This window comes from Martes martes (genome assembly GCF_963455335.1).
Source record: "Martes martes genome assembly, chromosome: 6".
Taxonomy (NCBI): domain Eukaryota; kingdom Metazoa; phylum Chordata; class Mammalia; order Carnivora; family Mustelidae; genus Martes; species Martes martes.
Window position 1 is genome coordinate 72,608,199 of NC_137893.1, and position 25,823 is coordinate 72,634,021.

Consider the following 25,823-nt stretch of genomic DNA (forward strand, 5'->3'; position numbering starts at 1 on the left):
GCCACCCAGGCACCCCTGAAGAGGGAGAATTTTTAAGGGATCTGTTTCAACAAGGGTTCTCTTGCTTCTTTGACTTTGGACATTTCCCTCTCCCTACTATTTGGACAACAAAATCCGAAATGCAGAATTTTAGTCTGGGGAGAAATTGCTTGATTCATTGACTCCTTCTACTTTTTTTTTTTTTTCATTTAATAATTGAGCCAAATGAGGAACAGAGACAATAAGGCTGAAGTCACCTATATATCTAAAGAGAGTTAAACCCAGGAAACCCAGTTTCCTTACAACAGATTTAGATACTTTCACTATTCTGTAGTGATTAGAAAATTCGTATTAACCTACTGGATTAACTTACTGTATCATTTTGCATATTGTGCCCCTCCCCTACCCTCCTTTAAGATTCAGCAAAATTTTTAATGTGGAACAATAAAAAGTGGTTTCGATCCTCTCTCTTCAGAATATCAGATTTCTCAAAAGAGCTGACACAGAGCACTTTTGTAACCAAATTTAATGTGAAAGCACTGAGAGTATGCAAATAAGGCACAAAGCCAAACTTTAAAAATGAGCTAAAGACATAAAGAATTAACATGGTGCCATGTTAAGATTAGACTCTAGTCCTGCATTCCTGTTCTTTTCTGGTTCAAAAAGCCACATGCAGCCCTAACTCCCAACAGTCTTGCCAGTGTTGTAGAGGCGCACCTGGGCTGGCAACAGACAGAGTGAGCTACTTACCAACTCTTGGTTTTTTTTGGCATTGTCTGTTCAGACATGCTCACCGCCCCCCCCCCATCCTGTTCTGCTTCAGTGTCAGAAGGAAATGAAGCCACAATGAGAACAAAAAGAGCTGTCACACCTTTTGTCCCCTGCCTCCTCCTTCCCTCCTCACAGTCCTCCCCACATAGAGCTACTCCACCCTAGTGGGACTCTAGTGTGACATCCTCGCCTGCCGAAGGAGGAATGATCAACAGGGACAACAGCTGCAAACAAGTGGTGCCCAGAAGGCAGGAGCTTCTGTAAGTGCTTGGACCGCGCAAGACCCAAGCCATGGCATTGTCGCTGGAAGAGTTCGTCCACTCCCTTGACCTCAGGACCCTTCCTAGGGTCCTAGAAGTCCAGTCAGGCATCTATTTTGAAGGTAAGCACCCTCTTCTCCCTTGGCTGCTAGAAACTGCTGATAAGGTATGCACTCTTGGGAACTGGAAGGGGAAATTTTAATGGAAAATATGTGAGTTCTGTTGAAAGAAAGGTAATCACAAAAGAGAGAAAGTAATTAACGGACAGGTGGTTACAATCCCAGAGTGCTAGAGAGAAGAAACTAGATAGGACTCTGGGGTAGGTAAGGGAAAAGGAATTAAGTGAAGATTTTTGAGCTTTTTTGTAGGCCTCTTAACAGTCCAACATGTCTCTTCTTTGAAATGGGTTATACTCCAGGAGTGAAGAGTTACTATGCATGTTTATATCTCTAGAATATGCAAAATAAAATTTAGTGGTTTTTTTTTTAATAAAACAGCTGTTAAAAACACAGTGTTTAGAAAGAAAAACTAACCAAACTCTTAACCACTTTGCAGTGTTGCTTATGCCAAGATTTCGCTCACTTTTTCTGTAGTGGCCTATCTCCTCTAATTCCTTAAATAATGACATTCTGATTTGAAGGCATAGAAATTAATATCTGCTAATCAAAGATGATTTGTAAGAATCTATGTTGAAAAGTTAGGGTTCTGCTAAGATTCTTGAATAATAAGTTAGTGTGTTTTGAGGTGACTTACTGTGTTAATTCAGTAAAAGAATGTTAAATCCTACGGAATATACCCTAGAATCTTTAAGGAGTGAATTTGAAAACATGTAAGACAAAGAGTTATTTTCTAGGAAAATATATATTTCTAGTCACAAGAGTGGTAGAATTAGATTAAAAAAAACTACTGGGAAATTAAGTTAAATAACTGTTGGTAGGCAAATCTGTCCCATTCATAGACAAAATAGTGTTTTAGATATTATATTATGAAATAAAGATTGACAAATGTCAGATCTAGCTCATACACACATACACACACTCACCTGCTGTCATCATCAGCCTGACATAGGGTTTTGTTGAATTCATTGTTGTAAATTGGTTATGTGTAATCAGACCATATTATGAAATGTATCTTTGTTCCTAAGCCGGCCCCAAATCATTTTTTTTTTTTTTTTTGTCTCATGGTTTGTGCTTTTGAAGCTTTGCATGAGAAGTTACAAAGATATTTTTCTTTATTATTTTATATCAATTTTACAGTTTTATATTTCTCATTTAGTTTTTAATCCACTTGGAAGACACTTTGTGATACATTGTAGAGCAATCCAATTTTAAATTTTTCCATATAATAAACCTGATTTCCCAGTACCATTTACTAAGCTAGTCATCTTTCCCAATTGATTTGTGTTGCTACTTTAAATCATATTATGGGCTCACATCTGGATTAGTCTGTCTCTGAAATACTTCTTGTACTCCACTCGCCTTTTTTTTTTAGTTGTTCTCAAATCACCCTGTGTGTAACAATGGTTCCAGGCTAAGTGTTGTAATATATTTCATGTATAGACCAGACCCTTGATTTTACTCCTTTTTGCTAAGTTGACTTAGCTATTCATAGACGTGTAATTGTGTTTTCAAAGAAATTAGTTTTGTTACTGAAGAAATTCTACTAGAATTTTCATCAGGTTGTATTGAGTTTATAGATTAACTTGAGAAAATTTGACATTTTTATATTAACTCATAAAAGAAGATAGCTTATTTCTCCATGTGTTCTGACTATCATCATTCTTAAATGTTTTACTACTGTATTATACTTCAATTAAGAGAAAAGAATGTACAGGGGTGCCTGGGTGGCTCAGTTGGTTAAGCAACTGCCTTCAGCTCAGCTCATGATGCCAGGGTCCTGGGATGAGCCCCGTGTCAGGCTCCTTGCTCAGCAGAGAGCCTGCTTCTCCCTCTCCCTCTGTGTGCTGGTCTGCCTGCTGCTCTGCCTGCTTGTGCCCTCGTGCGCGCGCTCTCTCTCTCTCTCTCTCTGTCAAATAAATAAATAAATAAGAAAGAAAGAGAAAAGAATGTACAGTTTGATGAGTTTTCACAAAGTAAACACATTTATAGAGCCAACACTCAAGTCAAGAAATAGAAAATTGCAAATATTCTAAAAGCCCCAGTTTGTGCCCTTTCTCAATAATTATCTACCATCCTCCCCAAAGGTAACCATTATCCTCACTTTTGTCCATTTATGAACTTTACATAAATGAAAAAATTATAGTATGTGTTCTTTTTTGGTTGGCATATATATTCAACATTATCTTTGTAAAATCCGTCCATGATATTCTATATAACTTATTCATTTCAATGTGTATAATATTCTCTTCATTAACTATACCACAATTTATATATCCATTCTATTGCTCATGGGCATTTGGACTAATTCCAGTTTGGAGCTGTTACCAGTAACGTTGTCATGAACATTCTTGTACAAGTGTGTTCACATGTCTACACATGTGTGTTCACATGTCTGTGCATTTACTTGGTATATACGTAAGTGGAATTGCCATGTCGTATGGTATGTGTATGTTCAGCCTTGATAGATAACGTAAAACAGGTTTTCAAAGTAGTTATATTAATCTGCATTCCCACTAGCAGCATGTGTTTGGGAGTCCCAAGTAATCTGTGTCTTTGGCAATACACCTGATGTTATCAGTCTTCGTGATTGCAGTTATTCTGGTTAGAATATAATGGTGGCTCATGGTTTGAGTTTGAATCTCCCCAGTGACTAATGAGATTGGTCACATTTTCATATGTTTATTGGCCTTTTGGAAATACTATTTTATTTTTTTAAGGATTTTATTTTTATGTAATCTCCGCACCCAACGTGGGGCTCAAACTCACAAATCTGAGATCAAATGTTGCACGCTCCTCTGACATAGCCAGGTGCCCCCAGAAATGCTATTTTATGAAAACATTTTTCATGTCTCTTGCTCATCTATTTATTAGATTTTGTAACTTCTTTTTATTGATTATACACACACACTTACATATGTATCTATGTATATACATATAGTGGGTCCTGAACTTTCGTCATCAACTTGTGTTGCAAATATCCTCTCTTAGTCTATAAATTGACATTTTATTTTTTAAATGGCAGCTTTTGATGAATGGAAGTTTTTAATTTTAGTGTTAGTGTAGTCAGTTAATAATTATTTTCCTTTTTGTATGTTGTCAAAGAAGATTTTCTTTACCTTAAGTTCATGAAGATGTTCTCTTAGCATCTATCCCATTTATTTACTCCCTCTTTTAGATCTGCAGTCTACTAGAATTGATATTTTTTGTATATGATTTGAGATTGAGATCACTGTTTATTTTTTTCTTCTATAGAGCCAATTGGTGCAGTGACTTTAATTGAAAAACTGCTTTTTTCCCACTGCCTTATTGTGTTATATTAGTCATAAACAGTGTCCATTCATGCGTGGGTGGGTCTCTTTCCACAGCTTTTATTCTGTCCCATTCGACTAATTGTTATCCTTACAATAGTTTCACCCTATCTTAATTAATGCACGTTTGGAATAATACATAATTTATATTGTGTATGATAATATGCTGCAAAAGTTGTGGCTCTCAAATTTGGATGCACATGAAACACCTGGAAAATATAAAAAAATAACGATGCTGGATCTCTCCTTAAAGATAAGGATTTAATTGTGTGAAAGATACAGTATCACCATCAGGTTTTGGAAAATATCCCTGATGACTATAATATGCAGCCAAATTTGAGAATTATACTATGGAATAAGTTCTTCCAATTTATTATTCTCCTTCAAGTTGGGCAGTTTGAATTTTCGTATATACTTTAGAATTAACTTATCAACTTTCACAAAAGTCTTCTTGGCATTTTGCTTAGCAATGCGTTGCTTTAGAGAGAATTGGCATCATTTTAAATTAAGTCTTCTGACCCATAAACCTGGTATAGCTATCTAGTTATATAGATCTCCTTTCATTTTATAGCTTTTTTTTGTGGAGTTCTTATACTTCTTTTTATTCTTAATTTGACTTTTTCATTCCATTATAAATAACATCTTTTGAAACTTTCATTTTCTCTTTGTTATGTTTTTTGAATTCTAAAAATAATACCTTTAGGTTATTTTGGATTTGTTATGTACATATTTATTATTTTATGAATATTGATGGATCTTATTTCTTCCTTCCAATTATTGTATTTTTTTTTCCTTCAGTTAAGGAACTGACTAGTGTTTCTACTGTAACATTGAATAGGAATAATGATAAAAAAATCACAACCACAGGGGTGCCTGGGTGGCTCAGTAGGTTAAGCCTCTGCCTTCAGCTCAGGTCATGATCTTGGGGTTCTGGGATCGAGCCCCGCATCGGGCTCTCTGCTCAGCGGGGATCCTGCTTCCCCTTCTCTCTCTGCCTGCTCCTCTGCCTACTTGTGATCTCTCTCTCTGTCAAATAAATAAATAAAGTCTTAAAAAAAAATCACAATCACAGAGAAATTTCAGTAATTCATCCTGAAGTATGTTTTAAGTTAAATAAGCTTCCATTTTCTGATAATTTTTAGAATCATGAATGTATGTTTAATTTATCACATATTTTTTCTGTGACTTTTGTGATGATTATATGTTTTTTGTATATATTGATTTTAAAATGTTGAATAAGACTTTTCCCTGTGGAATAAAACTAACCTGGTCATATAGCACTAAATTTGGTTTACTAATTTTTTTTTCTTTTAGGATTTTTGTATCTCTTTTGGAGAATGAAATTAGCTTATAATTTTTATTTCTTATAGTGTCCTAACCATGTTTTTGTACTGCGTTATGTTGACATTAATAGAATTTCTTGGATGGAGTCTTCTAAAATATGCAAATTTAGTGTTACTTCTCATTTAAATATTTAGTAGACTTCCACATGAAGCCATTCTGACCTGGGATTTCTAATATAGAGATCTTTTAATTATGATTCAGATTTTTAAATAGTAAGGTCTTCCTATGTGCGAGCATAGTTTCTCTCTCATTAAAACAAAAACAAAACCCATCTAGATAAAGTATTAGAGTTCAATAAAATGTCTCCTAGATTAGTTCCTAGAATCCACACACATAAACATATATATATGTATTGCTATATTGACTGATAATCATATTTCTTCTGTTTTCTCATGGACTATCACTGACATAGAGGAATCAAGTAAATATCAGTGGTACTGATGAACTCTTAATTCTAATAGTTTATCTTTTTTATTGTGTTGGTTTTCCTAAAACTGATAGGTATTGATACCAGTAGAAAGTATCAAGAGTTGCATCTATTTCCTACTACGTTTTGCAGCCTTTTCTTCCCCTTATCTTTATATTGTAGGCCAGGACCTCCAATACTATTTAAGCAATAATGGGAATCCTTGTCTAATTCCTATCATAAAGAAAATACATAAAAAATTCTTTCTTTAAGCCTAATGTTCTAAGATTGGTATTTAAATTTAACCTTCACCGAATTAAGGAAGTTTTCATCTATTCCTTGCTTTCTAGGTGTTTTCATAGTAAATAGATACTGAACTCCATGAATATTTTTTCTTCATTGATTAAGATGATAATGTACTTTGGTTTCTTTAGTCTGTTAATGTATATTACCTTTAAAGAATTTTTAAGTTGAGGGGTGCTTGTGTGACTCAGTCAGTTGAGTGTCTGACTCTTGGTTTCCACTCAGGTCATGAGCTCAGGGTTCTGGGATCAAGCCCTGCATGGGGCTCTGTGCTCAGCAGGGAGTCTGCTTGAAGAGTCTCTCTCTCTGCTCCCACTCCTACTTGCATGCCTACTCACATGCACATGCTCTCTCTCTCTCTCTCAAAAAATAAATCTGGGGTGCCTGGGTGGCTCAGAGAATTAAGCTTCTGCCTTTTGCTCAGGTCATGATTTCAGGGTCCTAGGATTGAGTCCTCCATCAGGCTCCCTGCTCATCAGGGAGCCTGCTTCTTCCTCCCCTCTGCCTGCTGCTCTGCCTGCTATACACAGGCTCTCTCTCTCTCTCTCTCTCTGTCAAATAAATAAATATAACCTAAAAAATAAATAAAATAAATATTTTTTTTTTTAAAGAATTTTTAGGATGGCTTACTTGATTAAGCATCTTCCTTCAGCTCAAGTCATGATCCCAAGGTCCTGGGATGGAGTCCTGCATGGGGCTCCCTGCTCAGCGGGGAGCCTGCTTCTCCTTCTGCCCCTCCGCCCACTCATGCTCTTTCTCTTTCTCTCTCACAAATAAATGTATAAAATCTTAAAAAAAAATTTCAAGTTGAAGATCCTTTCATATTATATATACATTTTCAAAATACAATTGTAGAATTGATATTTAAGATTTTTACATTTAATCACATTTGAAATGAGCCAATAAATTCATCTGTTTTCAATTCAAGGCAACACTAACTTCTTAAAATAAGCTATAGAGATTTTTGTTGTTTTCTATTTTCTGGGTAATTAAAAAAAACTGGAATTTTTCCTTAAAATTTGGTAGAAATCTTCTATAAGAACTACTGACCAACCACAGAATTTTTTGGAGGAAGATCAGAATTTGGTTTTGTTAATATGCCCTCTTCTTTTGTTTCTTTCATTGATTTCTGACTCGATTTTCATTATTTTCTTTCATTTCTCTTTTTGCTCCTTTGCTTATTCTCTAGTATCCTAGGTTGAATCAGTAGTTGTTTTAAAGACATTTCATGATTCTCTTGATTATAGTTTAAAACTGTAATTTTTCCTCTAAGCATTTCTTTAACTGTGTCTTGTGAATTTTGTCAAGTAGGATTGATTATGCAGCTCACAGTTTATTCCTTTTAATCCAATGACTATTTTATTTATTTACTGATAATATGGGATTTCTTTAGCTATTTAGCTATTCTTAGCTTTTCTTTTGCTTTTAATTAATAATTTTGTTGTATGTTAGAAAATAATAGTCTGTATTACATTGTTTCTTTGAAATTGATTAAGACTTCTATCACTTTATGGTATGACATAACCTACCTTGGAAGTATTTCACATGTGCTCAAAGAAAGCATATGTTTTATTGTTTGGTATAACATTTCTCCATATATACCAAGTAGCTTGAGTTTTTCATTGTTTTGTTTGAATCTTGCTCTCATTGTGTATTTTTCATCGCTTTATCATTTCCTGAAAGGGTTATATAAAAGAAATCCTTTTGTTGTTCATTTATCTAAATCATTCCTCATTTCTGTCTTTTTTTTTTGAGGTTGAGTTGTTGCATGTGCTTATATTAATGAGGGTTATAGCTTCTTACTCTATTTTTGTCATCCTTTTTCCAAATGATTTTTTTTATTAAGGTCTATTTTGTTAGATAATAATATGACTTTTCCAGTTTTCTTTTGGAATATTTTTTCTAAGCATCTACTCTCAGTATTTTGATGTCTTGTTTTTAGTGCAGGGAAACATATTCTTTATATTCTTTTTGCTTCTTCTAATAGTATAGAAAGTCGAACCAGGTTTTGCCCATCTTGTGGTTATGATTCCATGACAGGAGATTTTGGGAGAAGAGAGGTTTGAGGGAACTTGAGAAAAAGTGGCACTGGTTTGAATGCTCCCAACTTAACCACAGTAATAATAGGCAGGATGATACTCTAATAACATGTTGCTCGTATTAAATCGCACTATTGATATGAAGCATAAAACTAGGTTAAAAACTCAAGACTCTGCCTCCTGTCTGTTATAAATGAGAGATGATTTCACAGTCAACTTACAATGTTTGACATTTTCTCTGTCCCTCTTTTGAGAAAAATAGGCTTCATCATAACCCTGAAGATTGTTATGAAGATTAATTGAGCTATTGTATGTAAAATATTTAGCAAAATGACTGGCCCATAGATATCTTACAGGAAATCTTAACTACTATTATGATTACCATATGTTGACATATAATGAAGAAAACTGATCAATAATTTCTAAAATCGGGATGCCTGGGTGGCTCAGTGTGTTAAAGCCTCTGCCTTCCGCTCAGGTCATGATCCCAGGATCCTGGGATTGAGCCCCACATTGGGCTCTCTGCTGGGTGGGGAGCCTGCTTCCTCCTCTCTCTCTGCCTGCCTCTCTGCCTACTTGTAATCTCTGTCAAATAAATAAATAAAATCTTAAAAAATAATAATAATAATTTCTAAAATGTAAAATAAAACTAATTTGAATTCCACTGCTGTTACATGTACCAGCATAAATTAAATATGGAGAAAAAACATTAAAAGTTAAAACATTAACAATAAAAACACTCAGAGAAATCATAGAAGAATATATTAAACTAAGGATTTTAAAAAATGAAAAACTGAACTTGTGAAATAGAAAACTTCTTTATTAAAAAATGCATAAATGTTTATAAAAATCATTAAAAAACAATAAACAAAAATGAATAAAAATTTTAAAGTGGAAAAATATATAAAGGGCAATTCATATGCCAGAAATCATATAAAATTTTTTCAAATTTATTTTATTTATTTAAAAAAATTTTTTTAAGATTTATTTATTTATTTATTTATTTGACACAGAGAGAGAGAGAGAGAGACAGCAAGAGAGAGAACGCAAGCAGGGGGAGTGGGAGAGGGAGAAGCAGGCTTCCCGCTGGGCAGGGAGCCCGATGCCAGGCTTGATCCCAGGACCCTAGGATCATGACCTGAGCCAAAGACAGATGCTTAACGACTGAGCCCCCAGGTGTCCCCAAATTTTTCAAATTTATTAACCATAAAATGCTAATAAGTAATAAATCATTCTTAATCACCTCTGAGATCACAGATATTAAGAAGATTCACAATACTTGTATGCATGAATGTATAGAAATGAGAGGAGGCATGATCAGTGGTTATGTAAACCATTCTAGACTTTCTAGGAATCAATTGAGCAATATGTGTCAATATATAATATGTATAAACATCTGACTCTTAGAAATTAACTTAAAATATAATTATAAAAAGCAAGGATAATGATTCTACTACAGTGATCCTAACAGCTTGTTTTACAGAGAAACATCAAGTGAAGCTCAGCAGGGAATAGTGTATATAAATTATGATAATATTGGTCAGGCATTGTTCAACAGCCTAGAATTACAGTGGGGAAAAACACAAAGCCCCTATCCTACTGGATTCTATATTCCAGTGCATTGGATAAATGACAAACAAATGATTGATTTAAAATATTTACAAGTGCCATGAGAATTATCTAGGAAGTAAACAGGCAGACGGAAGGGATGCGTTTTTGTTTTTATTTTTAAAGATTTTTTATTTATTTATTTGACAGAGAGATATCGCAAGTAGGCAGAGTGGGGGGGGGGCAGGCTCCCCGCTGAGCAGAGAGCCTGATGCGGAGCTTGATCCCAGCACCTGGAGGCCATGACCTGAGCCAAAGGCAGAGGCTTAACCCTCTGAGCCACCCAGGCACCCCAGGGATACGTTTTTGGTAGGGTGATTAAGGCAAGTATCTCTGATGAGATGAAATTTGAGCAGGGGCCAGAATAAACTGAAGAAATAAGCCTTTCACAGATCTTGAAGAACATTCCCACATAGGACAGAGCAAGTGCAAACCACCTAATGGCTTTCTTCATCTAATCGGGCGGAACTCAGAGGAAATCGGTGAGAAAGAAGCAGAGCAACTGAAGGGAGGATGATGGGGATGAGGCTGAGGATGTGGGTAGACACAGATTGTGTAGGCCTTGAAGGCTCTAGGTGTACGTAATCTACTGGCAGGTGGGGAAGCCAGTGGGGGCCTGTAACATAAAGTGATCAGGAAAGGCCACTCTGAGGAACTGATTTAGGAGCAGAGGCCTGAGGGATGAGGAGTAATTAGCCAAGAAAAGATCTAGGAGATGAATGTTCCAGACAAAGTGAAAAGCTAGTGTAAACATCTGGAGACCAAAAAGAGCTTAGTCTGGGGGATAGAAAAATATTCCTGTCACCTCGAACATAGAGAAGAAAGCAGAAAGGAAAGTCATAAGAGAAGATAGATGTTTGTGCATTCGGTAGAGTGGTTGTGGAGACCAGGGGAAGAGGGCTTCGGTGCAGAATGCAAAAGCTCTGTAGTGGTCATGTGACATATAAATACTTGTTATTTATCCATGTAGAAATTTCAGGTAGACAACTGAAAAGCCAGTTTTGGCCACAGAGCGAGATCATGGCTGGAATGCCCCATCTGTGACTTAATTGGTCAGGACTTTATTTGATCATAGAGTTCATCAGTTTAAAAAAAATGAACAAGTACCCTTTATATATGCATTTCTTTATTGACATTTATGGTCATTCTAAAACATACACTGTAATAAAAATTATAAGAGAAGTAAAGAGAAAATTAGCAATATGCACTATATATAACATATACTTAGAGCAGATTTTCATTACTGTTGGTGGCTGTCAATCTATATGTGAAATACTCTTCATAAATCCGATTTTGGCAGCTTCTTTAGGTAGTAGTTGTGTGCAGCTGATGACAAGTTAGTGCTAGGAATAGATGTGTCACTCTGCCATTTTTCTTCTTGATGGGCTCTGTAGTCTTCAATTCTCAAGTAAGTGTCTCTGTGAGCCTCTTGCAAAGTTATTGTCTATTTTGTGAGTTAGTATAGTTAAAATTAGATTATGATAATTCTTAAATCAACTTAACTTGATGCATATAAAATCCATTATATGGAAGTATTGCCAGTCAATGAATGGTTAGGACAATTTTTTTCTGAAAAACAACCTGAGGGTTTTGAAGGGGCGGGGGATGGGAGGTCGGAGGAACCAGGTGGTGGGTATTAGGGAGGGCACAGATTGCATGGAGCACTGGGTGTGGTGAAAAAACAATGAATACTGTTACGCTGAAAAGAAATAAAAAATTAAAACAAAAAATTTAGTTCCAGTGTAGTTAACATATACTGTTACATTAGTTTCAGATGTACAATAGAGTGATTCAGCAGTTTCATATATCACTTGGTGCCCATCAAGATCACCTCCACCCACCTCCCGTCTGATAACCATCAGTTTGTTCTCTGGAGTTAAGAGTCTGTTTTGGGGTTTGTCTCTCTCTCTCTCTTTTTCCTCCCTTCGTTCATTTTTTTTTCTTAAATTCCACAGATGAGTGAAATCATACAGCATTTCCTTTCTCTGACTACTTATTTTACTCTCTAGATCCATCCATGTTGTTGCAAATGGCAAGATTTCACCCTTGAAATCTGAATAGTAGTCCACTGTACATACACCACATCTTTATACCACAGTCATCCCTTGGGCTGCTTCCATATCTTGGTCATTGTAAATAATGCTGCCATAAACACAGGGGTGTATATATAACCCTTTGAATTCATGTTTTTATGTTCTTGTGTGTTAACCCCCAGTAGTGCAATTACTGGATCATAGGGTAGCTCTATTTTTAACATTTTGAGGAACTTCCATACTGTTTTCCACAGTGGCTGCCCCAGTTTGCATTCCCACCAACAGTGCACAAAGATTCCTTTTTCTTGATTAGGACAATTCTTTTAACTCTCATTTTTTGGAATTCCCAATATTAGTATAATGTAGCCTATTTTTGTCATGTGACCATTTGATGTAGGAATAAACTAGGTTTTTTTAATAGTAAATATTAGTAAAGTTTAAAATTAAATATTAGAAGGATGTCTGGCTGGCTCAGTCAGAAAAGCATGCAGCTCTTGATCTTGGGTTTGTGAGTTTGAGCCCCACATTGGGTGTGGAGATTGTTTAAATAAATAAAACTTTAAAAAATAAAGTTAAATATTAGAAAACACTTATATTAACTACTAGTATAACTTAATTTTCTTATTTGTTTAATATAGAAATGAACATGAATTGAAGCCCATATTTTATTCTCTTACCTCATATCTTTAATACTCTATGGAGTGTTGTAGCCTACTTTAGAGATCTGTGTTAGGAGATAACATAAGTGTCATCATAAATCCCAGATTAAAGCCTGGGTAAGCTAGTTCATGAATAATTATAATTGTAGATTACTTGACTTGTGTCACCTTATCATGTTCAGTTCTTTGAAAGAATAGTTTATCACCAAGGAACAAATTTGAAGAATAAAGAAAAAATGGTATTCATTTATTCCAATTTTCCCTTTGGAGTACATTATAAGATTATAATTCCCGACTTTTGTAGCCATAGGCCTTGTATTGGCCAATGGAATGAGAGCAGAAATAATGTGTATCATTTGGAGGGAGATGTTTTATGAACCTGTTCATAATCTAACATATTTCATTGTGCTAGACCATGACAAAATGGAATCTTTGACACTTTGGGTCCCTAAATGACTATAATAATTAGGTAGGTTTCCCTCATCCACCTGTAGTGGACATGTAGTGGAATAAAAAATACACCTTTATTGTTTAAATATCCAAGACTTTGAGATTATTTGTTATATGAGCATAACCTTAACTTCCCTGATTGATTCAGGTTTATATTTATTATGATTAGATCTGTACTTACTATCAATTAAAAAAATTAAACATCAGACATACAAAGGAGACAGTCCTGTAATGCCAGGAAAGTTACTTGGTAATAATGTTACTGCATGTTCATGGGAGAGTGAGTTCACCATTCTGGGTCAGGAAACATTATCTGTTGGTTCTTTAGCTACTCTCCATATTGCTAACATTACTGTTTATCACCGTTTGCCTCACTTATGTAACCATTTTGACTTAAAAATTTGGCAAAAAAGAAAGTTTGCTTGCATTATGATCACATTCAATGAACTGGATTTTGAGACAGTTGGTTTTTCTGCTTTATAGAAATAGTGTATGCACATGACTGGCAAATTGGCAAATGCAGAAACATGAAATTATCAATAACTTCATCGGAGAAATACTATTAATATTTTATGTATTCTAATTTTTATGAAATTTGGAATTAACTTTAAAAAAGAGAAAAATTGATGCCAAAATTCCTTTTCCCATGTTTTGTTTTTCCCCCACAAGCTCCTTGGTTTAAGCCACCATAATTTATTGCTAGGATTATCAAAATCTATGCTGAATTTCAGGTCCCCCTGCTTCTACTCATTCATATCTAAAATTTATTCTCAACATAGTATCCAGAGTCACACTTTGAAGTTGTACATCTGATTATGCCACTCCTGTCAGAAAGCCTCCAATGGCTCTCCATTTTTTTTTTTTTTTTAGTAAAAACTTTACAATGGATAGTGAGACCCTATATTTTTCCCTCCTTACTCCAATCAATTATATGAATTCCTGTTTACCAGTCTCCTTCCAGCCATGCCAGCCTCTTCACTTTTCCTCAGACTTGAGGATGTGCTCTTGACTTAAAACTTTGCTCATGTTCTTCCCTTCTCCTGGCAAGCTCTTCTACCAGATGTCACCTTGGCTTCTTTTTTTTTTTTTAAGATTTTATTTATTTATTTGACAGACAGAGATCACAAGTAGGCAGGGAGGCAGGCAGAGAGAGAGGAGGAAGCAGGCTCTTCACAGAAGAGAGCCTGATGCGGGGCTCGATCCCAGGGCCCTGAGATCATGACCTGAGCCGAAGGCAGACTTTAACCCACTGAGCCACCCAGGCACCCCTTGGCTAGCTCTTTTATCTATAAGGCTTACCCTGATACTGCAAATTGATACTGCAAATTTACCATCTTCCTTCTCTATATTCTCTATCCTTATCATGTTCCTCATTTTGTTTGTAGCAGAACACCTATCTCTTTCCTACATACCATGTAAGTCACTTGTCTATTTTTCTGTCTCTTCCTACAAGATTTTTCTTGCAGTTTAATCGAGGTATAATTTTCTAGCCTATAAAATTCATCCATCATTTTTTAGTAAATGATTTTTAGTAAAATTTATAGAGCTGTGCAAGCACCACTGATTGTAGACCATTTCCATCTCCTCAAAGAAGTCTCTTGGACTCTTTCTTAATGATGGTCACTTGCATTTCCAGCCCTAGGCCACCACTGATCTGCTTTCTGTCTATAAATTTGCCTTTCCTTCACATTTCACATACAGTATTTAGTCTTTTGCATCTAGCTCTTTTTACTTAGCATAATTTTTGAGGTTCATCCATGTTGTAGCATATAGAGGTATTTTGTTCCTTGTTAATTAGTATTTTATTGTATGGATAGACCACTTTTGTTTTCCAACACCCAGTAAAAAGACTCTTGTATTATTCCCTTTTGGAGATACTATAAACACTGTATCATTTTTACATTTCCATTTACAATGTATTAAGGTTTTTTCAGTTTCTCCAAATCTTTACCAAAACTTTGTATTGTTTGTTTTTTTATATTTTGCTCAATAGTATCTCATTGTAGTTTTAATTTAATTTTCTTATGATAAATGGTGTTGAACTTTTTTTGTCCTGTGCTTAATAGCAATTTGTCCTTTTTTAAATGAAATGTCTCTTCAGATTTTTTTCCTGTCTTTATCTTCTTGTTATTGAGTTATTCTGTCTACAAAATCACTATTTTTGGGAGGGGTGCCTGGGTGGCTCAGTCAGTTAAGCAGCTGCCTTCAGCCCAGGTCATGATCCCAGGGTGATGAGATGGAGCCCTGCATCAGGTTCTGCTCTGTGGGAATCCTGTTCTCCCTCTTGTGTCCCCTCTCTCGCTGTGTCTCTCTCTTTGTCAAAAAAATAAAATCTTTTAAAAAATTATTATTTTTTATATAAAATTTTACATAAAAATCATTTCGGTATTCTTTGTATACAATTACAAATATTTTCTTCCTTTCTCTGACTTTTCTTCTCATTTTCTTAATGTCATCTTTTGAAACAAAAAGATTTTAAATTTTGATGAAGTCAAATTTATCAATTTTTTTTGTCCATTGGGCTCATGTTTTTATTCTCATGTTACTAACCTGAGATCACAAAAGCTTCTCCCTATGCTTTATGTTGGAGGAGTTCCCCAGATGACCCCCAGTTTTGATGATTTTTTTAGGAATACAGAGCTCAGTAAAGCTGTTATACTTAGAGTTATAGTATATTATAGGGAAGGGATACAGATTAAAATCAGGAAAGGAAAATGGCATAATATAGGGCAGAGTTCATGAGAAAACAAGCACAACCTGCCAGTTGTCCTTTCCTGGTGGAGATATATGGAAAGTACTTAAATCTCTTAGCGCTAATGTGTCACAACACAGAATATCTCCAGTTTAGGGATGTTCGTCTGTGCCTTCATGTCCAGGGTTTTTATTGCAGTGGTCACACAGGCATGGAATATTTGTGTAACAGACCCTAGCTACTGAGTCTCCAGCCTCTCTAAAGGTCAAGTGAAACAGTGTGATCCAGGACCCATGTGAATAAAAACAGGCATTCATCATAAATCACATTGTTATCATATACTATCTGGTGTCGTCCAAGAATCCAGATGTACAGAAATACTATTTTCAGGCAGGATTTTCCAAGGATTTAGATTTTATCTCTTAGAAGCCTGTCAAAGGGCTAGTCCTTTCTTTGGAATGTCCAGGGTTTGAGCATTTCAACCCGTTACTGCATAGTTTTCTTTTAGAAGAGTTTTATCTCTTATCTTTATATCTAGGATCTAGTTGAGTTACCTCGAATTTTCTAAAGCCTTAAATTCAGGTAATGGAAGAATTAACCAAATCTCTACACAGGAACAACTCAGGTTAGAAAATGTTCACTCTAATTTAGAGAATGAGAGGGTTATTCAAACAGGTATCTGGGTGAACGGCTTTCCAAGCTAAGGGAGCATCTTCAGCAAAATGTTATGGCAAGGATGTGTTCGCATATTTCAGGAAAAAAAGTGAGAAACCAGTGAGATTGGAAGGAAGAGGAGAGTGATCAGAAATTATATCAGAGAGGAAATCATGCAGAGCCCTGTATAAGGGCCTTTTGTACATTCCAATTTACTCTTGAAAGAATTGGGAATGTGGAGATACCAATCTAAATTAGAAAAACAACTAAAACAACGCTAGAATTCTCTTCACAACGAATTTAGACACCATCACCCATTTTTTTCACTCTTTATCAAGAAGGACAATGCTGATGAAACCACACATTTGCAGAAGTCAGACCGCAGTTTTGCTTCAATGAGCCCATAAATACAATGTTCAAATATGTTTCTTATAGCAAAATTTAAATACTGTGAAGATGTTTTTCCCCTTTGGGGAGATAAAACTTCTAAGCACCATATTTTAAATACAAAAATATTATTTTTCTCCTTCCAAAATCATGGAAATTATTTCTGAAAATTACATATCTATCTCCCTTCATTACTTCCTTCTGTTTTTTCTTCCTTCTATAAATGAATGAAATATGGCTTTTGTCCTTAAGAACTCCATAGGTCAGTAAAAGGAGATTGGTTTTTAAAATCAGTATTTATGAAACAATGCAAAAGGTGCTCTACTAGATAAGAACTGTTTTGAGAACACTGGGGAGAGCACAGCTTATGACCCAAGAAGTCCGAGAAAGCTTGACAGGAGGTGGTGGCATTTTTTGCTCGGTGCTACAGCCTATATGGAAGATGAGCAGGTAAGTAGGAAGTTCTCAGAATGAGAGAAAAGTGCTTAGAATGTTTTACAAGTTTGAACATTCAAAATATGGTCCAGGAACAGCTCAGGGAATAGTAGGTAATCAGGTAATTACGGACATATTTTGAATGGCTTCTGAACTGTAAGAAGGATATTGAATTTATTCTGTAATCAATAGGACTTTTAAAAATGTTACTTTGTAGTGTGTTTTTCTGATTACAAAAAGTCAGAAAGGCAAAAAAAAAAAAAACAACAAAAACCACCAAAAAACAAAAAAAAAAAACAAAAACCAAACCTCACATCCATGCTAGATTGTATAGATGTAAGACAAACACCAGAAATTAAAAGCAGCTATAAATATGGGGACTAGGCAGAATCCGTTGGTCTTTTGGGGTAGAGTCTTCTGAACTTGAAAGTACATGAAAAGCAGTGAGCAAGTGGGAGGAGCTGATGACAGACGTGAGGTTCCTGGATTAAGTAAATGTGGTAGATGATTAAAAAATATTACTTTGAAGAGTTATTACAAGAGCAGCAGTGGTTTTGAAGATGGAGGCATGATTCAGTTAGAGTCCAATGAGTTTAAAGCTGCCACAGAAGATTCAGATGCAAATGAATATTGGACCATCAAAAACGTATTCTGACTTAAAAGGAGTAGTAGACTTGCCAGGTTTATCATTACAAATTCGTAAATGGGTGAAAGAAGACTTGTTTCTTCAGGGATTGTCCTATAGTCCCTATGTCAGGTCCAAAGAAATATGTGGGTCTCAGTGAAGACCAACATTGGAGGTGTGGGCAGAGGAGAAGCCTGTCAAGCCAAACAGCAACAACAAAACCCCCCAAACCCTCAAATCCTCCTGTGTGTTGGTGGAGAAGCAGGAAAAAGTAAGGTAGTTCAATGATGAAAAGAAATGGCATAAAGCACTAGATTAAGAGAGTGTCAGGGATAAATGTTTACTTTCAGCACATGGTTTATGGTAGGTAATTAATTTTAATGGTAGCCCTATATCCTGAAGCCTTATGGGCCAGGCACTGTGCTCTGCCCTTTGTATATAGATTTGGGTGTGTAAGCATATGTAATTCATATATAAATATATTTTATATATGTGTTTGTTTATCCATAAATATATCTAAATATATCTAACACAACATATGCAAATAAATGAAACTTTATACATGCTTATCTGTACACAAATTTAGTGTTCATATGTGTAAATATAATTCATGATGTTTATAAAGACATTTAATCCTTGGAGGTATCCTGTGAGATGATTATTATTATTTCCATTTTCAAGACCACCCCCTATTTGCCATTATCACCTGCCTCTGGCCCAAGGATAAAACTTAGGGCTTTTTTCTTGCTCTGCCCACCTAAAAAGTTTATGAAATTCTGTAGTGAATCCTATCATTATAGACCATCCGTGTTTTTAATAACTTATTACTGATTAATGACTGTGATTGTAATTTGATAAGTATGACATTAAATAATTAACTCTAAAAATGGTTGAATAAGTACAGTGAATAATGATACTTAGTGAATTGTGCATTATATGAACATGACTTTTATGGATTTGATGCATATATGAGAGTTCATATGGCAAAAAATTACACCTGTTTTAATGCCAACATAATTATTTATGGCTAATTGAACTTAATTTTCTTCACGCTTACTCAGCTAAGGACATGATAGTAAAAGCAGGGCAAATCTGAAAATTATGGCATTGCTTTCAACAAGCATTTATTCATATTTCATAGGGTTAAAGTATTCAGGCACGAAAAATCTTTTTTTCTCTTTTTGAGAAACCACTATCACAACACTGATAGTGGTTCATGTGGTCTTAGGAATGAGATTACACAAAAATCTAAGGAAATATGGCCTGCCACATTTTTAAAAAAGAATTTTAGCAAATCAAAACAGAATACCAGTATTTATCTACATGAATTTATACTTTATATATTTATTTATTTATGTATTTTTAAGAGATTTATTTACTTATTTTAGAGAGAGCGTGTGCACGCGAGAGCATGGGGAGGGTCTGGGGGAAGGGGAGAGTGAAGGATTCTCAAGCAAACTTCCTATTGACCAGGAACCCGATGTGGGACTGGATCTCATGATCTCATGACCCCAAGCCCATGACCTGAGCCGAAACCAAGAGTCAGACACTTAACCAACTGAGCCACCTGGGCTGCCCAGTATATGTATAAATATTTACTAAAGACAAGAAAACAATATTTCTAAAGTGGGGTTTTTCTGCATGTTTGTAACATGTTCTGTTGAGCTTCACAGTCATGAAACTGCTGTTGAGAGTTAGGACAGCCTAAGTTCACAGATGTTGAAAATTGAAAACTTTTATATCTAAGCTTTTTTTTTTTTTTTGAGATTTTATTTATTTATTTGAGAGAGAGAGAGACAGAGATAGAGAGAGCGAGCTTGAGCGGGGAGGAGAAGGAGAAGCAGGCTCCCCACTGAGCAGAGAACAGGGGGCTTGATCCCAGGAGCTTGGGATCATGACCCAAGCTGAAGATAGATGCTTAACTAACTGAGCCACCCCGGAGCCCTTATATAAGAGCTTTAAAATGAAGTAAAGCTCATTATATCTCCAAATTTAAAATTGATAATGATTTATTAAATAAATGGAAATCTGCTCTGTTTCTGCCACTGGCATACAGCTGGACACTAAAATGAGTATCAGAATAGAATTTGGAAAACTTAAATATTCAGTTTCATTTAAAAATATGAATTGAAATTATATTTGGTATTATGCAAAAATTACATTTGTAGCTACATTCTTTTACAGCGTAATATTGTTTGAAATTATGCTGAGTTTTTTTTCTATGAAAACTGTGGAGCCTTGTTTTGTTATCTCAGACTTGACACTTCAGTTAACTGTATAATTTGGCTCCTAGAATGCCTTCAGGCTGTATACTATGGGTCAATGAGAAGGTACCCTTTCAGTGTAAATTAAACATTACATTTAAAAAAATAAGAATCAAAATGTTTGAGGTTTCAAAATGTAAAAGAATTTTAAAAGTTCAATGCTTTTTGGGTTGTGGGCTTGAATGGAATACTTTTTTCCTTAAAATTTAGCTCAAACAGGGCTTATTTTAGGAGAAAGTCCTAAAATGGGTACTTTAACAACAAACAAAAGCAGCTCAGAGAAGAGTAATTGCAGTTGTATTACAAACAAAAGCTGTAGAGCAAAATAACTGCCAGAAAAATTTTTGTGTTGTTTACTTAAGTGGAGATGTTCCAAAATGTGGACATTTTTGTATAATGGAGTACATTATTCACATCTGTAGGGGAGTGTTCACACTTAAACATTTCTAACCTATTTATTGTTAAGTACTGACCTTGACTATGCAATACAAAGTTAAAAAATGGAATGCTGGCATATGTTTTGCATATAATCATGTAAATATAGATTATTCACGTGCTTACTTCATTTTGTAAGTATAAAGAAATGACTGAGCAAGAGGTTAAGTAAAAATTGTATTGTCTGCTAGATTTTCAGATGCCATGAAAATGGGCATTTTGGTTTGGGCTATTAATTTCCTAAATTCATTTTTTTTTTTAAGATTTTTTTTTAATTTGACAGAGAAATCACAAGTAGGCAGAGAGGAGGCAGGCAAAGAGAGAGGAGGAAGCAGGCTCCCTGTTGAGCAGAGAGCCCGATGCAGGCTCAGTCCCAGGACCCTGAGATCATGACCTGAGCCTAAGGCAGAGGCTTAACCCACTGAGCCACTCAGGCACCCCTCCCTAAATTCATTTTAATTGGTAAAAATTATTGGTCTCAATTATTTCACATTGAGCAAGATTTACAAAAGGAAGAGAATATAGAAATTTTGCCTTAAGTGTGGTAGTTCATGTTTTTGTATATTATATATACAAATATTTTTGTATATTATGATACTGATTAATTTTTTTTTAGGCACTGCTAAATGACTAGTGAGTAAGTATTGAGAATGGAAGAGAAAGTTACTTCAAGTACTGTGTAAAAAAATCTGAAAAATTATTTTTAGAAATGTCTTTGGTGCAACGTCCAAATTCTTGAATTTAAAAACTTTACATTTTAATTAGCACATTTGCTTTGTTTACTACTAGTAAATATTTGGAATCACTGCCCTTTTTAAAAACTAAGATTTAACAAAAGCCATAAGATGACATGTACTTAAACAAGAAACATATCTTTTTTTTACATGAAATAATGCTTTTTAAATGGTAATGAATGGTCCTTATTTAAAATTTTGTTAAAGAAAAATAACTTACGGAAAATGGAGCAAGTTTTCTACCAATCTGTGTAATGAAATTGGCTATCCAATTTTCTGATTCTTATGAGCAGTAATTAGATTTAAAAAGTTTTATTCTAGGTTAGAAGTGTTGGTTTTAGTGATTCAGCATTTGTGTCAGTTGGGGAAAGAACACCTGACCCGTAAACAATGTGCCAATTCTAACCACAAACTCAAGTACTTTTTTTTTTTTGGACTTCTCAATTGACATCAGGAAAAGCTTAAAACATACTTAAACAATTTTTTTCCAGAACTCCTGAAATCAAATCATCTTACTTTTGAATTAACCATTCATTGTCAGAGACCACTGTGCTTTTGAACATTAATAACATAGTAATTTAAAATTCTATTTAAATATAGTGTATATAATTTATTACAGAAGTTAAAATCTGCAGCGATTTAGCATGTTAAAAGAATTTATAGAATCTTGAAAATAATGGAAATTTGAACTTGTCTTAGGTCAGAAATAGGCTGACCCCTACTCTTCCCATTCTCTCTTCCTTCCATTCCCCTTTGTACCTTAGTCAAATGAGATCGGAGAGATTTTACAGATGGTCTTTGACAGTAATGTATTGTATAATATATTTATACAGTAGGTGTCATCTCCATTATTATTCTCTTAATTATTTGTCCTTTCTTTGAATGAAAACTTGATGGCACTGGGTTTTATTTTTACCACGCCGCATGTCTTACTACAGTACATAACGGGTACTCAAAGTACTTTACTGTTAAGGAGCATCGGTAAATATATCCAATATATATATTTCAGATCAACTATACAGGCATTGTGTTCTTTAAAAAATCAGGAGAACCCGGTGGCTATGACCCTAGTGATTCAATTAGACCCGGCCAGGAGTTGGGGCAGAAGTGGGCTCAGGGGTCATAGATTAAGACCTCCGGAGGAAGGTTACTGCAGGTGTACCACCGTGGCCCCCGCGGGAGAATCTGAAACAGAGGACCGGCCCCCGGGGAGCGCAGACTGTACATCCTCGAAGACCAGCTCAGCTAGACACGTCAGGTCGGAAACCCAGCACTGGGCGGACAGCTCCAGCTCCTGAAATACCAGCCGCAGGCTGGGCGGACGGGATGCGGCTGCCCCGCCTCTGCCGCCCCCCTCCCGCCTCCAGCGCCTCTTCTGGTGCCGCAGGCACAGCCGCCTCGGCAGACTGAAGTGGCTCACTCACCCTCCTTTCCTAACAGCCCTAAGGATCCGTTTTCTTTTTTTCCCCCCTACACCCTGCCCCCGAATGAAGTGCCGGTTTTTTAAAACGTAATTTTCTACATTTCTAGTAAATCTACTCCTTTTAGAATGAGACAGCATTCTAGAGCAACGAAACGAACCTTGTTTTATAGAGGAAGACACCTAGCTAACGTTATGTTTTTGAGCATTTATTCCATGTCAGGACACGCTTTTTTGTAATATATGCTCGACAGGTTTTGTGATCACTCCTGGATTGCTACAGTTTCTGTGCACTATTAGACCATCTGAAGTTTCTTTTTTTCAGTATAAAAGTATTATCTTGAAGTAGATTTTTTAAAGTGGACATTTAATAAGCTACTTATTATTGTAACACATGCTTTAAAACTTAAATGAGTGATAGAAGTAACCACTAAAGAGAGAAGTAAGAATGGAAATTTTAATTTCTGCTACTAAGAACATTTTCTTCTTACTTGGAATACTGAGCCATTCATTTGCAAATTCCCATTAAAAATTTGACAGTGAAATTAACTAGTGATTGATGCCATTCATCTAACAAGTGACCTATGGCATTGTGTTTTTACTGTTGGGCTTCATGCTAGTTGCTTTTCTAATTTATATTCCTTTGAATAAAGAAAAGGAGAATTATTACGAAAATAGCATGCTTTAAAAAAAAAAACACAGGCTCACTGCTCAGTTAAAATTCAGCAGCTCTTGGGGTACTTGGGTGGCTCAGCCAGTTAACTGTCTGCCTTTGGCTCGGGTCATGATCCCAGGGTCCTGGGACGGAGCCCTGCATCAGGCTCCCTGCTGGGTGGGAAGCCTGCTTCTCCCTCTCCTGCTCCCCTTGCTTGAGTTCCCTCTCTTCCTGCGTCTCTCTCTGTCAAATAAATAAAATCTTCAAAAAAAAAAAATAGCAGCTCTTATTTATTAAAGTAACCCATTGATGAATATTAATTTCATGCTATGTAATAAGAATTTAAAAAATCATCCCAAACCTGCTGGAGAATATGACTGTTGTTGCAAACTGACCAGAATTGATTTGGTCACTCACCATTATTAGGTTATTTTTGATAGACGTGTATTGCCCTCAGTCCTTGGAAACACAGGGTCGCATGCAGTAAAATAAAACCTTGGATCAAATTTTGTGAAATGTGCAACACTTATTTGCAGCCAGGCATAAAAACAGTTATATGACCTGGGTGTCAGCTCGATATAGGCCTGGTTGTTTGTCTTTTTATAAGCTCTGATAGCACCTTGCAGGAATGGTTCATTAGAGATGTCAGCAATATTCCAGAAGTAGCATCCAGCTACCTTTTTAATTAACGACAGAACTGCTTTGAATCAGGGCTGTGAAACCTGGAGCCCATGTTGAACTTACTAGATTCTTTCACCCCTTTGCAAGGCAGGCAGGGCCATGTTACCTTTAGAATTAATCAACATAGTTCAAACATCATTCATTTCACCAATGAAGTAGTCTTACTAATATTCATATTTCTAGTTAAGAAACTTCTGTGTTAATAGGAGATAAGTGTAGGTGAGACCTGTGGTAGTTGTTTAAAGAATATGGACTTTGGATTAATCTTTTGTGTATTAATTAGTCACCTTGGGTTTATATTTCTGATTATTGTGTTTCAAATGTTAACGTGTTCCTCATCTCTTCCCTAGGGGGGCTATAGGTTAAAACTAATGAGCATACACATATGTACCTCACTGTCTATGCTGAAGTATTTGAAATAAATTACATGCACATGATGGTAATATTAAACATTTATCTTCACACATGTCCCAGATACTCTATTCTTCTAGCTCTCAGTGGAGATTTATCCTTAGAGTTGCTTTTTTGGTTTTGCTCTTAGAGTTTTATCTAAGTCCTAAATTTGTAGGATTTCTCAGGCTGACATATGTAGTCTGAATTCCTCTTTACCTAGTTACTGATTTGTAACAGTATTTCACAAACCTAAGTAAACTTTGGAATATACTGGTGAACTTAAAAATTAAAAAAAAAAAAAATCTTAAAAAAAAAAAAAATCTCCTGGGTTCCACCCTGGAGAATCAGATTTAGAATTCCTAAAGTATAGTGCAAGAATCTGGATTTTTAAATTTTTCCCAATTAGTTTTTGTGCAGCCCGTTGGCAAATAGCTGTTTAAGAGGAACTAGATGGGACCATCTTTGCTTGAGGATGAGCATTTGACAATAGAAACAATATATCAAGAACTGAGCTCCTTGGTCCCCTGCCAGTTTTTTCTTCTTGTGAGTCATCATTCACTCAGTGCCCCAGCTTCACGGTCTGGAAGTCATTTTGGCTCATTTTTCTACTTTTCTTTTACCAGTTCATGGAGGGCCATTTCAGGTTTGCAGCTGCCATTCTATTCAGGCTCTGGTCCAGTGGTACCTGTAACATGTCTCATTGCCCCTGGTCTTTTGTGACTCTGCAAGCAGCTCCTGGGAGAGCTATCGTAGAGTCATAGCACTGCATTGCCTGCAGTTCAAATCTACTGTCAAGTTTTCTCCAACTCCTGACTTTTTACTTTTTAATCAGATCATCTTGGAAAGATATTTGAAGTCAGATAATCCTTTAACACCTGTTAATTTAAATCTGAAAAGTGATATATTTTCTTTCCGGAGTTCCCTTTCCATCATTTTTAATAACCAGCCATCCAGATTGACTCCTTTTGGCCATAATCACATTTTAACTACTTACATGTATAAGAGATTGTACTCTAAGTTGTTTGTTGCTGACTTCATTAACATGAGAGGACAATCAAGGTGCTAAAAGGATGCCCAAACTGACAGAGCTCTGAATCACTTTATCCACAACAAAATCTAGGCTCTCTTCTAAGCAACCCCCCCCTTTCTTTAATAGGAAAAGGAAATTC

The 25,823-nt window shown here is 35.6% G+C and overlaps 1 protein-coding gene across 1 annotated transcript in view; it reads left to right on the plus strand.

Annotated features, from left to right (window-relative positions):
- The first annotated feature begins 800 nt into the window (after positions 1 to 800).
- The window catches only part of THEMIS (thymocyte selection associated), a 194,597-nt gene continuing 169,574 nt past the window's right edge, over positions 801 to 25,823 (plus strand). Inside the window, exon 1 of the mRNA XM_080807157.1 lies at positions 801 to 1,132. Within this exon, the coding sequence (XP_080663283.1) occupies positions 1,042 to 1,132 (91 nt within the window). The 5' untranslated portion in view covers positions 801 to 1,041. The remainder of the gene's footprint in view (positions 1,133 to 25,823) is intronic.